Source organism: Emydura macquarii, unplaced genomic scaffold (genome assembly GCF_026122565.2).
Source record: "Emydura macquarii macquarii isolate MOO-44397 ecotype Brisbane River unplaced genomic scaffold, CSIRO-AGI_Emac_v2 contig_1876, whole genome shotgun sequence".
Classification (NCBI taxonomy): domain Eukaryota; kingdom Metazoa; phylum Chordata; order Testudines; family Chelidae; genus Emydura; species Emydura macquarii.
In genome coordinates this window covers 23,074,857-23,096,662 of record NW_027132013.1, presented here as the reverse complement: position 1 = coordinate 23,096,662, position 21,806 = coordinate 23,074,857, and the positions used below count along the sequence as shown (strand labels likewise).

The 21,806-nt window shown below is 48.1% G+C and overlaps 1 protein-coding gene across 1 annotated transcript in view; it reads left to right on the top strand.

The window, feature by feature from the left end:
- The window catches only part of TYRO3 (TYRO3 protein tyrosine kinase), a 59,218-nt gene extending 41,377 nt beyond the window's left edge, over positions 1–17,841 (top strand). Inside the window, exons 13-19 of the mRNA XM_067557945.1 lie at positions 2,244–2,324; positions 4,705–4,797; positions 5,659–5,780; positions 6,071–6,180; positions 7,575–7,734; positions 10,345–10,481; positions 15,315–17,841. Of these exons, the coding sequence (XP_067414046.1) occupies positions 2,244–2,324; positions 4,705–4,797; positions 5,659–5,780; positions 6,071–6,180; positions 7,575–7,734; positions 10,345–10,481; positions 15,315–15,690 (1,079 nt within the window). The 3' untranslated portion in view covers positions 15,691–17,841. The remainder of the gene's footprint in view (positions 1–2,243; positions 2,325–4,704; positions 4,798–5,658; positions 5,781–6,070; positions 6,181–7,574; positions 7,735–10,344; positions 10,482–15,314) is intronic.
- The last annotated feature ends 3,965 nt before the right edge of the window (positions 17,842–21,806 follow it).

The window sequence follows — 21,806 nt, the reverse complement described above, 5'->3', positions numbered from 1 at the left end:
CTATAGCTGTGAAGAGACTTGTAAACTGATCACGAGACTCAGTTATAGATGTAGCATAGACAGGGCTTCACACGGTACTCTTGGTCCACCGGTATGCCAACTTCCCTGGTGTACTTAAATTTCAGCCATCCCTTCAATTTACAAATATATGCAATGCAGTTAAATAGTATGGAAGGAGTTCTATAGAAATTGTATCCCAATATGCTTTAGAGTCTTAAACATAATAAGATGGCCCATTACAAAAAACAAACAAACAACCCAAGACCAAAAAAAATTATATGGATCCAGATTTAAATGTTCTCAGTCTGGGGATGTTTGAATCCAGGATTTGGGTTTAGATCGTTATTGAGATAAGTCTGCAGATGGATCTGAATTATTCCAGATATTGCGGGTGTTTCTCTCTAGCATTTTAGTTCAGGTTAATCAGTAGAAAAACGTAAATCATTTAAACACAAGGCCAGCAATTAATCAAAAGGGAAACAGAAATTGGGGACATAGGCAATGAAAAAGAGAGCTGGTTTTCGTTTTGACATAAACAATAGATTTCTAAGATTAGCTTTAATGTAATTCTCTTCAATCCTGCTCTGAGACTATTCCCGGCCCCTCACCCCCACACACACCACCCCCCAAAAATGTGCTTTTGAAAGTCACTTTCATGATAGGAGGACAATTTTTCTGAAGAAGAAAAAGGCTCAGATCTTGATGCCGCTAGGCAATAGAATTTGGGTAGAACTGGTGTGGAGGCAACATGTGCCTACCCATTGTGTCTGGATTTCATTGACAGGTACAGAGGAACATCCCATTGTAGACCCTTATGGCCAGATCCTCAGCTCGCGCACTCTGACCCTTCTGGGCTTCTCCCATGGTACAAATGAGCTGGAAAGCTGCCTTAACAAGACACTTAGGCATTCCCTTAGTGAGAGAATCCCCAGCTGGCATAGGCCTGGTTTGGCCAGTTCTGCACCATCTGCTCCAGGCCCCCAACCCTAATTCTCAGCATAGGGATGTTTTGGGGGTGGGAGAGGGCACAGGTGGAATGCCTTGCACTCTGGTGATCCCCAGCTGTGTAACAGCCCTTGGTCGCCTCAGGATTGGGGGAGTATAAAGGTGACTTTCAACTGCTTTTCTCCCCCCTCCCCCAGCCCCTTTAGGGTCCTGTGACCTGATCAATTGTGCATTGTGATTGTGGGAATGATCACACACAGCACTGGGCATGGCACTAGAGAAAAGCTAGCAGAAAGAAGCTAACTTCTCTAAAGTCCTTTTGCTCGTGGTGAGATGCCAGAACTTCCTCACTTTCGCTCCTGTCCTGCTTACCTTGCAGCATTCTGATCTGAAACAATATACCTCAAACCAAATGCATTCGTCTACAAGATAAGCCATTATGAAACCATGTAGATTTAGCAGCTGGAATTTATCCCATCAGGCAGATCAAAGCTAGACCAAAACGAACGCATATCAATACATTATGCTTGTTTTAGATCTGTATTATGGTTTAAAACCACTTCAGGCCGAAACAACTTTAACAAGGTGTAGCCAGCCATGCTTTGTCTACACTGGGGCCTTACTTCCACTGGATAAATTGACTGGGGCAAACACCCCCTCAATTAATTGACATGTGCCTTGTGTCCACATACAAGTATTTGAATAGATTGTCAGGCCAGCTATAATCAGTGGAAGTTAATCCCTGACTCTGCAGAGATAAGGCCTGATTGTGTCTTCGATTGATGAATCCCACTGGCACAATCAATGGGCAGTCATCTCTGACAGCTGTCACCTTGGAAAGCTGCCAAAACCAAGAGCTTCCTCACATGAAAACTTCCTTAGTTCTCCAGCTGAGAGACCCCTCTCTGCCCCCAGCCCCAGTTGGCAGTTTCAGTTTCAGTTGGCAATCTTTTGCTGATTGGGGACATGCAGAGCTGAAGGGAGAGTCATTTGCAGAAGGGATAGATGAACGTCCCCAATCAGCAAAGGATTGCCAATTGAAATTGAAACTGCCAACTGAAACTGCTCTGTCTGTCCCCTACCTAACATACCTCCATCATTGTATTTCCCTTCCCTTGGCCTCCCACAGACGCATATGCTCACGGGCTGCTGAATGGGGCTGCCGTTGGAGAAATGGCACTTGTAGCTATACTTCTTATAGCTCTTCAGCTCCTCCCTCCATGATCCCTGGAGTAAACTTGGTGTGAATCATCTGTGCTAGCCCTATTTCCTTACTGCCTCCTCTGGTTACTCCACAGGCGAGTTTGGGTCTGTTAGAGAGGCGCTATTGAGGCTGGATGATGACTCTTTCCAGAAAGTAGCAGTAAAGATGCTGAAAGGTGGGTGAAAGAGGGGCCACTTGAAGCACTTCAAATAAAATAACTTTGAAAGATTAAATTTAGACTGGGAAGGATTAGATTTTGATCGGTAGATGTCTGGGTGTGTCTGATGAAATCAATGTTGACAAACTGATGAAAAGATATTTCTATCTATAATCATTGAAATGTACAGATAGGCAAAGTAAGAAAATGCTGCTTGAGAACTTAGTAGAGCTTGATGTAAGTCTATTTACTTTGTGTATTTTGACATGTGACGTGACAATTTGGTTATAAAGCTTTAACTTGTTGAATCTCAGTGTCTGCTTGTCATTAAATAATTATTAGAGAGACAAGGTGGGCGAGGTAATGTCTTTTATTGGACCAACTTCAGTTGGTGAGAAAGAAGCTTTCGAGCCACAAAGAGCTTGAAAGCTTGTCTATCTCACCAACAGAAGCTGATTCAATAAAAGATATTATCTCACCCACTTTTTAATATCCTGGGACTCACCTGGCTACAACAACAGTGCGTACGTTAAATAATTATTGTCTGACCTCACCCCTGCCATAATTGCCCACAATTGAACATTTAAATCGATAAAAATAAATGCTTTAAAATAAACATCAATATTAACTGTTGAAATCGTAAAACAATAAAAGTCAAATTCTGTCATGCCTAATTAAATTGAATACTGCCTTGTTCCCCCATCCACTCTGCTCTGCCAGCAGTGTCAACCTGGAGACTGTCTGGCCGTTTCTCCAGCAAATGTCTCCATGCCTTCTTCCACATTACTTCCAATATCTGGGTGTGGCCAGCTACCCCCGAGCCACCTCACTTGTTTGTTGATCTCTTTTCCTTCCCCTTCATCTCTGTTCATTTCATCTTTTAAAAATATAAACTCTTCAGGGCAGGAACCACGCCTCCTTATGGTTTATACAGCATTTAGCACATTCTGGGCACCATCAGGAGCAAACAGTAAATACTACTACTGCTAAGTACAGAGAATTCCACTCAGTTCCTTGATTCTGCACCGTACTAAATCCTATGGCATGGGCAATTCAGTCAAATCTTCTTTGCCCTACATAGGTAGTAATGAAGGGCCAAATCTATCCAAATATATCTTGCAGTAAATGGATGAAAGTCTTTGGGCCAAATTCAGTGGTGAAGTAAATAGTAATATACGTTAAGTGTCGGGAGTAAGTGACAAAATAGCAGAACTCTCATTGGTTTGATATTCAGCAGATGTACAAAACAAGCACGACTTCCATGTTGGGGCTTATAGCAGGAAAAGCAACTATCAGATAAAGCAAATAAAATAAAGCTGAATCCTTTCCCATGTACACACACTCACCCATTAACCTGTGCCACTCCATGCCTCTTGCTCCTGGAGCCAAAGTCAGCCGTGGTGTAAGTGGGTGCAGCTTCCATTGACTTAAATAGACATTATGCTTGCTTATGCCCAGAGCTGAATTTGGTCCCCATTGACTACAAGACTGTAAACTACACTCACTTTACTTATATTTAATGGCAGATTAGTGCAAGTTCCACTACTTTGCCATTTCCAAGCATTTTTCTGACCAGTTTGTCAACCTCTGGGTCTGAATCTGATCTCCCATCAGGTCCTAAGAACTCTCACTAAATTCAGCAGTAATATAAAGGATGGGGAAACTGGCATGCTGTGCTGAACACTGATCTCCCTTACACCTGTGTAAATCTTGAATAACAGCAGCAAAATCTAAGAAGCTACTCCAAATCTATACTGGTGTGATCAGATCAGAAACTGGCTCAATGAATAACTTTCACACCCATTAATGTCACTGCTGAATTTGATCCAAGATCTCCAGGGCTGCTGGTGCCAAAGAAGTCAGCACTCCTGCAAATTAAAAGAAGCAATACTGTTAAGAGATATAAAAGCATTGATCTTTTATGCCACCAAGATCATGGATTATATGGTCTCCTCTATTTGGGACTGGGATTCCAGACTATCTTGGTTGGCAACCATCTTTAATCTCTTCTGTCAGGCTATCATCTCATTTCCTCCCCCTCATTATAATTCAGTTCCTTTTAGCTAATTAATTCCCACGTCCTTAAGCCCCACTCATGATTTCTGTGGCTTCCAAGGAAAGCTGTTGCTGAGAAAAGAGCTGCTAATCGACAGGCCTTCGCTCTGCCAAGAATGAAGTCACCAGATGTCCCTGATGTATGCTTGAGGCGATCTCCCTGTTCCAACTTCTGTTCTCCCCCCATATCCCAGGAGAATGTGGCAGGATAGGCTTTGTTGTGAAATGTTGTCTAGCTGTGCGTCTGAGACAATGTGTGTTGCCTCACAGAGTAAGCTTCTGATAATCATGTCTCTTAATGCTCCTCTGAGTCACTGAGGAAAAATATGCTTCTGCCTTTCAGCGGACATCTTCACCTCAAGTGACATTGAAGAATTCCTGAGAGAGGCTGCCTGCATGAAGGAGTTTGACCACCCACATGTTACTAAACTGATCGGTGAGCCAGCAGCACAGTTCTATGGCACAATATAGTTCCTTCTACCCTGCCCGACCCCAAACTGCTGCATAAACTGTACCCATACTGTATGCAGACTATATAACAGCACTGAGAGGCAGCTACCTTCGAGAGTGGTGAGCAGCAGCACTCAACTGGCCCTCCACATTCTGCGTCATGTGGATGTTGCTCCTTTCCAGGCCTACAGGGAGTTGATGTGTGTGTAATTATAGATACCTGTGAATGTGCACACACATTTTTAATGCAGCATTAATTGACTTCTCTCACTTAAACCATTTCACCATTCTTCCGTGGCTTTTGGAAATGCATTAGACAACTTTGGCCACTGATGGCCTGTCTGAAAAATGACTGAATTGTGGTAAAAGGGATAAATTGGATGGGTCCGTGGAAAAATAGGGAAAAAATAAACCTGCATCTTCCATCAGATTAGACAGTCCTAAGCACTGAGGAAGAAGACAGCAGGACATTTCCTGCCTTGCTCTAAGGCGTTGTGGAACACGGGGCAATGTAACCAAAACTCAGATTGCTCTGGTTACTGTGGGGCAGGTCGCCACCCTGTTTGGAGGGATCCTAGGAACTTTATGGCCTAGTATTGTAAGGAGTTGACTGCCTCCTGAGTGGTGTTGAGTACCTGCAATCCCTCCTGAGGGAAGAATAGGTGTCTCTACACCTCATAGAGCAGGCCTTGCGAGGGAGTTTGACATATGGAATTCAACCCTCCAGAAAGGTGAATGACTGTGTTTTCCCCCAGACTGTTAAGAGGAGGGATGCAGCAAATGTAAGACTCTGCTCAGGATGGATCTGTTTGCAAACTGCTCTTTGCTGTGTGCTCTCTCATCCCAGGAGTCAGCCTGCGGAGTCGCCCCAAGGGTCGGCTCCCAATTCCCATGGTGATCCTGCCTTTTATGAAGCACGGAGACCTCCATGCTTTTCTGCTGATGTCCCGGATTGGAGAAAACCCCTTTGTAAGTCTTTCTCTTTGTTAACCTGGGAGGGTGTGGGCTTTGGCAGATCCCATTCAGACTGGTTCAGGTTTTTATCTCTCAAAGGTACTTGCAAGTGGCTAGAAGGTTTTGATCTCGCTGAAGACACAAGGCTGACAAGGTTCTGAAATGACTTTACTTAGTCCAGCTTGCACTGGGGACAAGCTGCATGTTCCACTGCCCCCAGTGCGGACCAGCGGGTAAATGCCCCTGTTTGGCCCTGAGTGACTGGAATGTTCCACGAACCAATCTAGAACTGTGCTTTCTTGCAGAATTTGCCTCTTCAGACACAACTTAAGTTCATGATTGATATTGCCAGCGGGATGGAATACCTGAGCTCGAGAAACTTTATACACAGGGACCTTGCTACTCGGAATTGCATGTAAGTGAGCCAGGCACTTTCAGACCAAACAAAGGCTAGGGAGGGAAGCAAGCAAAACCTTCGTAAGAGAGGGATGAGAGAGAGAGAAAGGGGTCAGAATCCCCATGAAGTCACAGGAGTGGGAGGTAGGGATGACTTCTAGCAGGATATTAGTCCTTCCACCCATGAAAGTGGCAGCATATATGAGGAAGCTAGGACCTATTCGCTGTGGAGGGAGCCATAGATTTCAAGGCCAGAGGGGACCACTTTGATCATCTAGTCTGACCTTCTGTATCACACAGGCATAGAACTTCCCCCAAAATAATTCCAAGAGCAGATCGTTTAGAAAAACATCCAATCTTGATTTAAAAATCGTCCTTGATGGGAACTCTACCACAATCCTTGGTAAATTATTGCAATGGTTAATTACTCTCACCATTAAAAATGTACACCTTATTTCCAGTCGGAAGAGTGGTATATCCTCACGGGTGATTCCCAAGATTCAGCTAAGCAGCCAAACTGAACCCTGTCCCCAGAACTCCCATGGCTGGGTTCTAAGTGTACTTTTGCAGGGTTGCCACTTGGTGGAGTGCATGTTATGTTTCTGCAGCGTTGCATCATGCTGATGAGACATCATGGGTGAGGTGTTGATGTGACGTCACAACACAACATACAGAGCAGAGAGTGGACTTGGGCTATAGTAAGAGAAAGGAGCTTTCAGAATAGCCTGAAAACTATATCAATTCTGAGGGCTTGATAATGAAGTTGTAGAAACTAATTTCAGATTCCCCAGAATGCACATGGAGCCTCTGGGGTCCCGCAGATCATGGCCCACTTGGAGAATTTTCTCTTGAAATAACTAAATGTTGGCAACTGTGCATGATGCAGCATTGCGGCTTCCCTCTCCCAACCACCTGCTGCTGTGAGGAAGGAGAGGGCATTGTTTCTCATCTCTCCTCCTCTCCTGGCTACTTGGGGTGGAGCAAGGGAAGGAACCAAAGTATGTTCTAATTAGTGGAACTTGGTGTACATCTAAATAAACCCACGTCCAGCCCACGAGGCTCTTGTCTGCACCTTTAAGCACCTAAATATCTTTGAAAATTAGGCCTAGGCAGTGGAAGCTTAAGTGCCCCATTTTTGCACAAACTCTTTGGGGAGAGGAGGCAATTCTCTCTGAAACCCCTTTAGGTTGAAGTCACTCTGCTCCTTCACTTCCCCAGGTCATAGTGATTCCCCTGTTGGTCCCTAGGAACTGGACTGAGACCACCAACTTATTTCACATCGGTCACCAAACGGGAATGACTTGGGGACACTACCAATTCTGGGCCATGTTTGAGCTGGCCAGTCCTGGACATATTTCCAGCTGCCTCAGGTAGCCAGTAGATGCCTTGTTACTCATTCGCATTTCCCCTTAGGTTGGATGAGAATATGAATGTGTGCGTTGCAGACTTTGGGCTTTCTAAGAAAATCTACAGTGGAGACTATTACCGTCAGGGCTGCGCCTCAAAGCTGCCAGTGAAGTGGCTTGCTCTGGAAAGCCTTGCGGACAATCTTTACACAACACACAGTGACGTGGTGAGTTTTGCTCTTGTGTTCAGAGCCAGGTCCAACTCCCATAGGAGCTACCGGGGATCATTCCGTTGACTTCAACGGATAGTGAATCAGGCCCTTGGTGACGGAAGAGGACCATGTGAATGTCTGATACCTTGTGTGTAGGGACAGTCGCTTCTCTGCCTCCTGGTTTGGGTGATGATGTCAGAACTGGGGAATCTTGAAAAATATTTTGAAGCTGGAAAGAGAAATTTGTGGTGCAAATGTGAAAGTGATAAATCCCTCTCTCCTGGCCCTCTTCTTCTTTCCCCCTCTTCATTTCTCATCCCTTGCCTCCTTCCTCCACCTCTCTGTCTCTTTTGTTTCCCCACCCCGTCCTTTCTATTCCTTCAGTTTCATCTTTCCTTTCTCACCCTTGTTCTTCTCCCTTTTTCTCTGTCATCTTTCCTTACCACCAGAAGATAACACAATCTCACACACAGAGTGGTATAGGCCAGCAGAGGGCTATGTGGAGGATGACACCACACATCCCTACCATATTGTTATGTGGATTAAAAGTCCATTCACTCCTTAGATACTCCACCTCCTCAGTGAAATGTAATAAGAATAAGACATGCACGTTAACCTTACTCTTGAGGGAATTCTGCACCAAAAAACTAAAAATTCTGCACACAATATTTTAAAATGCTGCACAATTCTGCAAGTTATATTTGTCAAAATAACATTCTATAACAGTGGTTCCCAACCTGTGGCCCGGGGGCCAAAAGTGGCCCGTGGGGACTTTCAAAATGGCCCACTGGCTGCAGAAGGGAGCCACTGCCTAGGGACCCAGGTGCAGCGCGTTTCCGCAGCGCTAAAAGATCAGAGCAGGCTCCTTGCTGCAGCCAAGGAGATGGGAGATCAGCGCTCCCGTGCCCCTCGCTGTAGCAGGGAGCATGGCAAAGTGCTCTGTCTGGGTCCATAGGCCCTGGGGTCCCTGCTGGAGCCAGAGGGAGGGGAGCACTGATCTCCCATCCACCTGGCTGCAGAACGGAGCCACTGCCTAGGGACCCAGATGGAGCGCATGAGGCTACAGGCATGTGCGGTTTCCCTGCTGCAGCCAGGGAGACGAGAGATCAGCGAGGAGGCAGCCTCCTCATTGAACTCCTTCCATCTGGCTGCAGAGAGGTGGGGGGAGCTGCTGGTGGAGACTGGTGGCTCTTCAGGGTTGTAAAAATGATACCTGTGGCTCTGGAGCCAAAAAGGTTGGGAGCCACTGTTCTATAATCCTGCCGGGTTCAATTATTTTGGTAATTTATTTCAAAGTACCTGTCAGCAAGCTTGTCTCTAACAAGACAGTCAAAACCAAAAAAGATTTAGGAAATGTTTTTTGACAGATAGATTCCTTACTAGGCATATTAGCACATCTATATGGCTCCACAGAGCAGATGGCAATACTAATAATTCCATGTATGTCAAGCAGAGAAGACTGTAAGGGTATGTCGACACAACAAAGAAAAATGCCTGGCTGGCCCATGCTAGCTGACTTGGACTCATGGGTCTCCAGGCTGTGGGGCTGTTTCACGGCTCTGCAGACTTCTAGGAGTGGATGAGAGCCAGAGCTCTGGGACCCTGCCACCCTGCAGGGTCCTAGAGCCCCAGATCCAGCAATGAAACAGAAAGATGAGAGGGACAGAGTCTCGCATGCCCAGTCCTGCCCCCCTGATCCAGGTGTGGAGCAAGTAGGCTCAGCCCAGTAGGATCCAAGTGTGGGGGTGTCCAGATGTGGGCAGATCAGTGTGGGGTATAGATGCAGGGGGGATCTGGATGCACAGGGACTTGTTGGAGAGTTCTGGGTGCAGGAGGAATGGGACTCTGTGGAGGGGTTGGGGTTCAGCACAGTGGGTCTAGATGTGGCAAGGAGGGGCTCGGTGCGGGGCCTTGAGTGCAGGGGGCTCAGCAGGATGGGGGATTCTGGGTGCTGAGGGAGTGGGGCTTGGTGGGGTGGGGGTCCAGGTATGGAGGGCTCAGGGGAGGTGGTCTGGGTCCAGGGAATCTGGATGTAAGGGGGTGGGGCTCATGGGGGGAATCCGGATGCAGGAGGGTTGGACTCAGTGGAGGGGGAGCCTGGGTATCGAGGGAGTCCCGGATGCACAAGGGTTGGACAGATGGAGGGCAGCTCCCCATTCTGTGACCCCTCCCCCATGGCTGGGGAGTGATGGGGGCAGGAAGCGAAGAGGGTGCAAAGCTTCCTGTCACTAGGGGAGGTTCCTGGGGGTGGGTCTGACCTTGCCCTGGGAGCACCCCGTGCAGAGGAAGAGGAAGTTCCCTCAGCCCTGCACGGTAGGCACACTGCGATAGTGAGCAAGAGGGACAGAGTCTCTTGCTTGCTCGCATCCATGTCTATCCAACCCCACCCTCTCCCCCCTGCAGTGATTTACATCTCCGCCAGCTGCTCCAGATGCCCAAACTGCTCTTGCGGCTTCCCCTGTCAGAAGTCATTTTTCTGCGGGGAAGCAAATAAATCTGTGGGGGACATGACTTCTGCGCAATAAGCTAAACAGCTCACAGCAACCAATTGAAAATAAAAATGCCCCTTGCCCTGGCAAACAGGGCACTTCTGATTTGCCAGCTCTGTTTGCTGTTCTGTTTCAGTGGGCATTTGGTGTGACGATGTGGGAGATTGTGACCCGAGGCCAAACCCCTTACGCAGGCATCGAAAATGCAGAAATATACAACTACCTCATCAGCGGGAACAGGTTGAAGCAGCCCCCAGAGTGCCTGGAAGATATGTGAGTAACCTGTCCCTTGCTTTGTTTTGACACCCCCCGTCCCTCCCCGGAGAATCCTGTCTTAATTGAGACAGACAGCTGGCATAGCTTCTGTTCAGAGTCTATTTCTTTTTCAATATTTGAAGGCACCTGTTAGAGACGGTCATTGGGGTTGCCTCGAAATATAAAAGCAAGAGGCCAGTTTCCCTGCTGGCATCACTCCACTGAAGTCAGGGTAGTTACACTGGCAGCTAACTTGGTCCGAGAGCTTGGACAACATCAGCACTAGAGACTCTTGTCCCCCTGACGAAACTATACCTGTGTTCCTTGAAACTCACTGCTCCCCACCTCCTCCAGGCCAAAGCCTAAGCAAAGAGATGGGCTTCATGCCACGCCTTGAAGGTCAGAAGAGCAATCATCTGCCAGAACAAAGGGGGAAGCAACTCTTAAAGCAGAGGACCCTTTATTGCAGTGGTTCCCAGCCTTTTTGGCTCCAGGGCCACAGGTATCATTTTTACAACCCTGAAGGGCCACCAGTCTCTGCCAGCAACTCTCCCACCCCCACTGCAGCCAGATGGAAGGAGTTCAATGAGGAGGCTGCCTCCTCACTGATCTTTCGTCTCCCTGGCTGCATCAGGGAAACCGCACGCATCCTGTAGCCCCATGTGCTCCATCTGGGTCCCTAGGCAGTGGCTCTGTTCTGCAGCCAGGTGGATGGGAGATCAGTGCTCCCCTCCCTCTGGCTCCAGCAGGGACCCCAGCGCCTAGGGACCCAGGCAGAGCGCTTTGCTATGCTCCCTGCTACAGCCAGGGGGAGGGGAGCACTGATCTCCTGTCCCCTTGGCTGCAGCAAGGAGCCTGCACTGGTCTTTTAGCCCCGCGAAAACGTGCTCTGCCTGGGTCCTTAGGCAGCGGCTCCCTTCTGCAGCCAGTGGGAGGGGAGCCGCGGGCCACTTTGAAAGCCCCCCTGGGCCACAGGTTGGGAACCACTGCTTTATTGCATTTTCCCTTCAAAGCTAGGCACTGCCATCAAAAGCATCTCCACTGATCTTGACTGCAGTGGCAGAATATATAGGAAGAGATGGGGGCCTCTCAGGTAGCCAGAACCCGAGCCACGTATGGCTTTATAGATCAGTGTCCACCCCTTTCATTGCAGCTGGAATAGACCAGGAAGCCAGGTCAGTGTTTGGAATATTGGTGTAATATATTCTCAGACCTTGCAGCTAATGCCTCCAGGCAGCCATGTTCTGCACCAGCTGTAGCTTCCAAATGGCCACTCCACACTGGGTGGGATGGGATTTCTGACATGGAACAGATTTCTGCTTAGACTGAGCTATCAAGCTGGAGTGAATCCCTTGGGGCTGAAGCCATCTTCATAGGTCCTTAGCTCCACCCCTACTACAGGCTGCCCAGTCAGTGCCCTCCACCTAACTCAAAAAGGAGTTCCAAAGCTGGTAGCAAACACCGCCATCTTTCTCAGTTCCAGGAGGATCACACCAGTGCATTTCCTAAGGTAAAAGCTTTTTCATTTGGGACAAATGAGAAGCCGCATCCATGCTGAGCAGTTCAGCCACTTGTTTCTACTTGCCCATTTTCCCTTGAGCATCTTAGTACAAATAACATGTTCTCCATTTAACCCTTTCACTAGTCACCCAATAAGGTCTCCATGTTCTCTGTGGCAGACCACAACATCACACACCCCAGCTCAGGGGACACTTCTGAAAATGTAGCTTTCCCCCTCTGTAATATAATGCTTATAGAATGATCTGGTGGAATCCCTATTTCAAGGAGTTTCCTGTCCCTCACATTGGATTTTCCCCATAAGGGAATGATCTGGGCTCTTATTAGTAAGTCATTCACCTTAGTCTTCTTGAAAGATCACTTTTAAACTGATTCCTAGCATTTGTATACCTTTTTTGTCAACCAAATTCCCATTGGTTGACTCTGGCAATGAAGCCAAAATATACGATTAATGTGGTGCTACAGAGAAGCAAGCAATTCAGAGTAACCAGGATTTGATCAACTATTTTGTATGGAGTGTTTGTGTAGCATTTGGGTCTGCTTCTGATTGGTGTAAATCAGGAGTACTGCCAACTGCTCCACTGCAAAATTAGTAACAAGCTCATTAAAGTGCTCTCTAGCTAGTCAGAAGAGTAAAAAATGCCATTGTGCGATTCTGTATTCTTTGTTTCTCAATAAGCCCTATATCAGATTTGCTCGCTTTACAATTTTACAGGTCTCTTTGTTTGTTTTGGGGTGGCTTTCACTGCCAGTACCGTAAGATCATGCTTGCCCGGCAGAATCAGCAATAATAAAGACTCTGGAATAGAAATTTAGCTGCCAGCTTGGTGGGTGACACACAAAAGAAGAATACAATAGATCTGGCTTTTTGCCAGCTAAATGAGTTCTGCTGTGCTGATGACATTAAGAACTTGTTTTGTTCCCAGGCTGAGCAGAGCTGAGTTAAGTATAAAACACATAAGACCTGATTCTGCACTGCTTACCTGAGTATAATTTTCACTGAAGTCAGTGAGAACTGTGGGTTCTGATCCACATGAAGCAGATATGTGACTAAGATCCCACTTTTCAGACTATATTGTCACACTGGCCACCCAACAGAATCTAACCACTGCAGTATCTGTTGGTAACCCAAAGGTGCCTCCCCAGTAAAATCCCCACAAGATGGGGCAATACCACTAATGCCTGCCCTCTGGAGGGTGAATCCTGGCTCTAGGAGGTTTGATTTATGCCTCTCTGCACTAATTTCTGAGAGTCTGGTCCTCATTCTCTTGTGCTGCATTGTGAGAGGGGAAAGCTCCTTCCAGGCTGTCTCCCTTTATCAGTTGTGCAATAAGTTTGACTGGAGATCTCTGTCTCTGAGCACTGCAGCAGATGTTTCCCAGCCATGTCTTGTGCTAAGTGAGAAGATGCTCTCTGGAGAGTAGGGAAGCATGTGTATGCCATATATTCAGCACGTCCCAGTTGTAGGAGGTTATTTACTAGCCCTGTAGTGGATGGTCACTGTTGGGATCTATTTGATTGCTTGGTCAGTTTGACTAGGACCAGGTTTTTCTAAAAGGTCACAAACTCAGAATAGTAGGTCATGGTTTTATTTAAATAAAGAGGAGCCAAGCATGTGATCCCTATCCTCCAACTCTGTTGGCTCCCAGTCTATTTCAGGATCCTGTTCAAAAGCTATGCTTATATTTAAGAACCTCCATGGCCTTTCTTTTCCCGGTTCATGGATCTCATCTTCCCTCCTCACTTTTCTGTCCTTCTAATGCGACCTAGCATTCCTGATGCAAGATCTATAGTGCCTGCACAGCGGTGTGACTGGATGGAGGGGAACAGAGTGGGGACTCGATGGGGGCGGGGACAGAGCCAATGAAGTGTAAGAGGCACTCCTGCTGAGCCACAAACAGGAGCAAAGCTGATAGCTCCACTTCTGATTCCCCACCATTTGTGCCAGTGACCTTCATCCACACTTGCACTCATACAACTTTGCCTTTAATGACTGAAGCTAACTTGATATTTGACCTCAGCAGTCTACGTAACAGGACTGGTACCATGGCAGATAAATGACTAATAGAGTTTTGTATGTAGAGGCAGAGTGTGTCACAGCCATTCTAGGGGGAACACACAGTAATCTTGGTAAACTTCTCTAGAGCAGACAAGGCCATTTTTAATTCAGTTAGTCAAACAATGAAGACTTTGTCTGTTTCTTTACAGGCCTCTCAACCAGAATAATAGTGCCCATGTTATCTAGGGATGGTGCCCTTTACCAATCAAGTTGGCATTCTGTCAGTTAGTAATAGTGGACAGGTTCCATTATGCCCAAGGAGCAGAGATAACAAGCTTAGATAGAACCTTTTAAAATTCTGATTAGAAATTGTTGCTCCTAAAAATCAGGCTTCTGTTTGGTTTTTTTGGTTTTTCCGCCTCATGGTTTTATTTATCATTTGATTAGGATCTGGAACAGTAAAATCTCTGATCCCTTGTTTAGAGTAAAAAACCACAGACTTTTGAGCAAAGAGATTATAAATCTATTACTAACCATTGTGTTTATTTGTGGCTTAATTCATGGCATCCGGCATCAGTACTGAATCAGCTTTGTCTGACTGGCCTTTTGATTTATTTATTTATTGTGTGTGCCCCCCTGAAAAACCTGCTTCTTTTCAACAGTCCTTCTGATCAAAGTGAAAACACTCTGGAAAATGTGAGAAGACTAGGAATTTGATTTTATTGAACATATTGAAGGCAAATCCTCTCACCCTGTGCCACGCCTGAGCAAATGGCCTTTGTGTCACTGAGTTCTGGAAAGGGGATGTGTGCTTTTCATTTTTTTGTATTGTAGCTTTGTTAATTTGCTCCCCAAAAAAGCATCTACCTGTTTCTAAAATGTTCTAGTGACACATCTAGCTCAACTTAAAAAAAAAACAAAAACAGAATTCAGATTTGACAAATACCGTGTTAACACGCTTCAGTACACCAAAACTAGAACCCTCCCCTCCCCGTCCCCTGCTTTCTCCCCACTCAATCCACCCCAGAGAAATCCTAGGAATATTCACTTATGTCTGTGGGTAACTCCTCTGCTGATCTGGCTGCTTGGAGATTCCCTCTGTGTACAAAGATTTTTGGGTGGTATAGCAGAATTCCTCCCAGAACTTTCACTGGGGTAGGGTGGAATTGCATCACCCCCATCATGGCTTGCAAGCACAATTGAGCCATAAAGTGAGGGTTGTACAATGTCGCTGAGTGAAGAATTGAGTCCTCACTGTTTTGTTGTTAGTGTCACTAGCCACATGACTAACGGGCAGAGTTTTTTCAGCTCTCTTTACTCTGTTTGCATTGCAGCTATGATCTCATGTGCAGATGCTGGCATTCTGAGCCCAAGTTGCGCCCTAGCTTTGGAATGCTGAAATTACAGCTGGAAATGGTTCGGGGGAGAATGTCCATGCTCTCTTCCAGTCAGGATCCTCTATATGTCAACATCGGGGAGGACAAAGAGACTTCTGGGCGCGACCCTGTGCCGTACACTTCATTTGGAAACTTGGACAGCGGAGAGAACATGGCTGGAGCAGCTGCTGCTATCACTAGTGACTATCGCTACATCATGAGCCCCTTGTGCCTTGGAAATTATTTTGGAAGTGATAGGCATCCCAGTGCAGCTGAAGGGGAGGTCAGGAGCCTTCTGCAGGAGCTGGAGACAGAAGGCGAGAGAAGGTGTTAGCCTGTAAGGAAAGGACGCTCCAGTCCCCTAGGATGGAGAGTGTGCAGCTATATTGCCATGTTGCACTGCTTTTTAAGCCGCACGGGTAGCTGTCATTAGGGCTACTTCTGTGGCTAGCCCCAGCTGCATGGGCTGCTGTTGCAGACAGCTCAGAAAGATCACAAATCATAATCCCCCCTTGGACTTTTCAGGGGTAGGATTAAAGGTCGATCGCATCCACTGGGAGTGGGTTCAAAGCTGTAGGAACCAATGAATGTTTCTTTGCTCTGCTAATTCTCATTGGCTGCCACCATAGAGTTGACTGCACATACTGTTCACGCAGTGCTTGCTAATTTGTGGATGCTTTTTCAATGCTGGCTGGGTGAGTTTTGGACCAGTCAATCTGGAAACACTGGTGAGTATTTACAGTCATTTAGGACATAGGGGAAGAAAAGCCCTCTTGTGTTCACTCACCAGTACTGCCTAGACCTGTTGCCTACCTTAGTGGTTCTCAATCTGTGATCTACGGAGTTGCTTCCATGCAGGGATAAAACATCCAGAGCTTTTCAGGCAATGAGACTTGTTGCTAGAAGTAGCCCAGCCCAGGGCTCTCTTAGAATTTCCAGATGCTTTGTTGAGCAACTAAACGGAAACCAACAAAAACCCAACACCTTTTTCCACCCAGTGTGCCTGTTTTGTGACTTTCTTTGTCTTCTCTTTGATATGAACGCAGCCCTGATCAAAGTTGCAGCTGGTGTAAAAATAGAAAGGGGGGGGGAGGGCAACCATGCAAGAGGATAGAACCATACTTCACAGGGATGTAAATAGAGCACTGCAGTGGGGCCTGGCAGCAATGTGGGGAACCCATCCTAATTAATGTGAAGTGGAGAGGAAAGAAATAGCACAGATACAAAATGAAAGCCTGTAACCATGCACTGACTTCAGCAGAAGCAGGATCCAGGGGCGCTGAGAGCCGTTGAATCAAATTGTAAACCCGCCTATATATAATGGAAACCACTTCAAGCCAGGAGGTACAGCAGCACCCCTCACATCTCTACTTCCAGCACCTATGGCAGGATCCAGCATTTGCTTTAAAACAAGTTTATTTTAATCTTCTCCCTTAACTCTTCCAGTATTCCCTTTTTCATAAAGCAAGCGCTCTAGGTGCCGCAGGAGGTGTGTGGACTCAGTTTTGGGAACAAAAGGATCAACAAGGGGATCTCTGTCTAACCAAGCAGTCCTCATTATGAAAAAGTTTGAGAACCAGGGGCCTTCTTGATTAGGAGGTCTTCTGGCATCTGCAAAAGATAAGCTACACTGGAGCATGTTCTGGTTATCACAGCAGCCTTCCAGTGAGGGAGAGATTCATATTTTAGCTCTCTCCTTCTCCCTTCCCCGAAATCAGCATGTTCGACACAATATAACTGCAAACGGTCATATGTCTTGGTTTTTTTAAATAATTTAATATTTTAACATAAATGGGCAAGTGTTTTGTATAGCAGTTCCCTTCCCAGAGATGTGCAGTACACCTTACCCTGATTGTCTGAATGTTTACAAGGCCTGGATCTATCTCATTTGATTTCCTGTGCCCTGACGAACTTTGCAGTATCATGCGACTTGGGATTCTACATGGCATTCCCCTCATAACGAATACTGTAAAACCCAACATTTATACTTTTAAATGAAGTGGTAAAGATGGGAGCAAGCTGCAGAATTCAAATCCAGACTGGAACATGAACACTCAAACTTTGGTGACTATGATTTTCATGTGCCCATTGTAAAGACAGGTGCTGATAGCAAAATTCAGAGCCACATTTGAGTCCTGATTTAGAACACCCCCAAAGACTGGCATAGTTTGGAGCTGGGCTTTTGAAACCCAAAACAACAATGTCCTCTAGCTGACTTCCAGAAGTCCCACACAATTGACTGCACCATTGATTTAACTGGCATATGGAAAATACAGGTTCTAAATTAGAAAATAACACATAACAAAGATATTGTTTTACCACAGTACCTGTACAGGTGTGCACATGTGTTGATTGTGAGAACAGAAGGCCACGTTCCCTGCCACCAGCCGGGAAGTGGAGATGTACATATAGAATCTAACTTCTGGAAGCATCTTGTTGGTTTTTATTCTTTTTTTAATAATAAAATACATACCGTTTGTCTGAATCCCAGCCTTGTATCCACTCCATGTCACAGCTGGTGAGGATGCTCTTCAAGGGCCTTCTCATTCAAAAGAGGCATTGATAAAATTGGTTGGCCTCATACATGATCCCTCTCCCCATCACGTAAAAACACTATGAGCCAAATCTTTCTCCCCGCACCAAGCCTATGCAGCTGAGCTAAAGGCAGGGGGTACGGATAGAGGAAACTTCCAGCCTTCCTAGACTACAGAACCTCTTTGTGTCACTACTGCAGGCTCGACACTGCTGATACCCTGCTACTGTGCCACAAGTCTGTGATGCCAATGGCTGGTGGTTCCATGGAGGAGCAGATGCTCCAACCCAGCCAGCCGAGCCTTCCAAATCCACTGGGAATGAGTGCAGAGGGAGCTCATCATGGACTCCCCAAGAGCTGCCTGCTCCTGTTCTGTTACAAACAGGGCCCCCTGCACCTGCAGAAGAGGGGCCAGGTTTTGCCCCACAATCAGCCCTCCTTGAAATCACAGCTGTTGAAGTAGGGGACCCAAATGTAACACAATAGGGAGTCTCGATTTCCTGCGCACCAAGCACAAGGGTGTATCGTGTTCCTTTTCCTTCATCGGCACTGAGTGCTAGCATGTTGCATACCCTCCCACTGCTGGCCCACCCGGCAAGGAGGTGGGCAATATGAGCTCATTGTGAAAGAGACATCTCCAGCACAGGAAAGCTCCATTCCCAGACGCATGCTGTGGGGGTGTCTTGTTTGGGTTTGTTTTGGTTTTTAAGACACCATCTCCCAGTAGGGTATCTTGGCCATGGTTCAACTTATGGGTTAGTTAGTTTGCTCACAAACTGGTCCAGCCCAGATACAAACAGCCACTGAGACTGGGCTGGTGAAAAAATGATCCACAAAGAATGTCAGTGACTGGGATGTGGCCAGTCATTCCTAGTGGGCAGAACAGGAGTCAGGGCTGGTGGTTAGCACTGGAGTTGGTGGCCAAGCATTAGTGTGAAGGGTGAAAGTCAGAGGTCAGGAGCCAGAGCTAAGGGTCAGACCTGATGTCAGAGGTCAGGAATCAGAGCCAAAGGACAGGACTGGGTTATCTAGTGAGGCAAGGCAGAAGCAGGGCTAGGAACAAGCAGGCACAGGAAGAGCCATTAGCAAATGGTTTGAGCAGCCTGGCCCACTGAACTGCTGCTGTTGGGCTTAAGATCCTGCCTGCTGAATCTTCCAACCTCTGGCATCCCATCTTGCTCCTCAGCACAGACTATAAAATCATAGCCAAGGCCATCTCGCTGAGGCTGGGGTCCGTGCTGAAGGATGTGGTCCATCCTGACCAGACCTACACCATCCCAGGCCGTACCATCTTTGATAATTTCTATTTGGTCCGGGACCTCTTGGAGCTTGGGTGTAGGGATGGTCTGTCGTTCGCCCTCCTGGCCCTGGACCAGGACCAGGAGAAGGTGTTCGATAGGATGGATCATGGGTATCTCAGGTGTTCGGCTTTGGGCCCAGTCTCATGGGTTTTCTCCAGCTGCTGTACGCCTCCGCAGAGTGCCTGATCAGGCTCAACTGGACCCTGACCAAACCGATCAGCTTTGGGCAAGGAGTGCGTCAAGGCTGTCCGCTGTCAGGCCAGCTGTACGCTCTGACCATCGAGCTCTTCCTCTGTCTCCTCCGCCGGAGGCTGACGGTTGGTGCTCCATGAGCAAGAGCTGAGGCTGGTCCTGTCAGCGTATGACGACGACATATTCCTCGTGGTCTGGGACCCAGGTGCCTGAAGCAGTTGGAGGCCTGCCTGGCTGTTTACCGGGTCAATTGGGTCAAGAGCTCTGGACTGATGGTAGGGGCCGGGTAGTGGGCGAGCTCCCTCCCACCCACACTTCAAGCCATCCAGTGGAGTGCAGGTCTGCTGCTCTAGCTGGGCGTTTACCTTTCTGCCACCCATCTCTCCCTGGCGGAGAACTGACAAGATTTGGAGGGCAGGTGTCTGAGAGGCTGCGGAGATGGACAGGACTGCTCTGGTGCCTTTCCCTTTGTGCGAGGGCACTGGTGCTCAAACACCTAGTCCTGTCCATGCTCTGGCACCGGCTCAACACCGCAGTCGTGACCCTGAGGTTCCTGGCCTACCTCCAGAAGACAATTCTGGAGTTCTTTTGGCCAGGACTGCATTGGATCCTGAGTCTCCCCCTGGAGGAAGGAGGGCAGGGCCTATGCTGCCTCTACAGCCAGGTCCATACCTTCCGCCCCCCCAGGCCCTGCAGAGAGTCCTTTACAGTGCAGGTAATCTGCGTGGAGCCACTTGGCGCGCACCTTCCTCTGCCACCTCCGAGGACTCCAATACGACCGGCAGCACTTTTATCTCCATCCGAGAGGTCTTCTGCGAGACTTCTCTGAGCTGCCGGTCTTCTACCAGGGCCTCCACCAGACCTGGAGGCTGATCTCAGCCTCAAGGTCCTGGGCAGCCGCCGAGTGGGAGGACCTCCTCACAGAGCCTTTGCTACACAACCTCCAACTCCGTGTGCAGGTGGTGGAGACCCCCTCACCATGACAGAGGTTGGTCCTGGCAGTTGTCACCAGGATCGGAGACCTCTTGGACTATGTCTGGGGAGACAAGGCGGCTCCCCAGGCACTGGCTTGACACATGGAGCTCTCCACCCTTCGAACCCCCTGGCGTGTACTCCAGGAGGTGAGGGCAACCTTGCCCCCCGCTGCCTGGGTTTACCTTGAGTGGGTCCTGTGAGAGGGTGCTCCCCGCCCCTCCCTCAGTCCTAGCCCTCCGGAGCTTTTCATTGGGCCCTGGTTCCGTGACCCCCAGGCCGCCCACTCCCCATGCACTGAGCCAGTTGCAAGACTTGCAGTTAGTCTGTTTCCGAACCGTGCCGAGGGACCATCTGTACACACTCCTGTTCCACACTCTCCATTTCCTCATCCTCGTCTCCAGCTCAGACACCAAGTGGCAGGACCCAATACCACCTGTGGAGGGCGAGGCTCCCCGGTGGGCCAGTCTCTATTCCATCCTGACCCCGCAGCCCACCAGGGACATCAGTTGGCGGCTCCTTCATGGAGCTGTGAGCATGGGCGTGTACTTGGGGTGGTTCACCCCTCATCCTAACACCTGCCCCTTCTGCAGTGTGAGGGACACCCTGGCGCATGTCTACCTCGAATGCACCCGGCTGGAGCCCCTGTTCTGGCTCCTCCAGAACATCCTGATGAGGATCTGGCTGCACTTTTCCTTGTACCTGTTCCTCTATACATACCTCATCCATGGCCCCACAAAGTCACAGGAACTCCTTGTCAACCTCCTAGCACTGGCCAAAGTGGCCATCTATAACACCAGGGAGAGGAGGATGGCTGAGGGGGTGCTGTGCGACTGTGGGGCCTATTTCAGTTCCTCTGTCCATTCACGCATCCGGGCAGAGTTCCTCTGGTCAGTGTCCACTGGCTCCTAGACACCTTCTGGGAGCAGTGGGCACTGTCTGGGGTTCTCTGCTCGGTGTCCCCTTCTGGTTCCCTCCGTTTGGCCCTTTGACCCCCACGCCCGTTCCTGTTTTTTCATTAGTTGTCCCCCAAAATCAGTTGAGTCCCAGGTCCAGTGACTTCTCCTATTAGATTGGGAAAGGGATCTTTAGCAGTGGGTGGGCTCACACTAGATGTGCACCGTGATCAAACCTCCTGTACAAAACTCTGGTGGGGCTCCTGCCTCCTCTCCCCCCAAATGGTGCCCCTGAATAGGCAGCCCCACCTTCCAACTGTTCTGCTCTGCTACCAGAGGGAATGCAACAGTGAAGCTACAGCCCAAGCAAAAACCACAGTTATGGGGAGAGTCTGTGCTATTCTACAGGCTCATGCCCACCCACTTCCTGGAACACAAATCGGACTGTTCCAACCAGGCAGCCAATTAGGCAGCCTACTAGGTTGCCTGTGGACAGACTCTAGTTCTGCTGCAGGCCCTGATTCCTGACAAAGAAAAGCTGGTGCCAAGAGAGGGT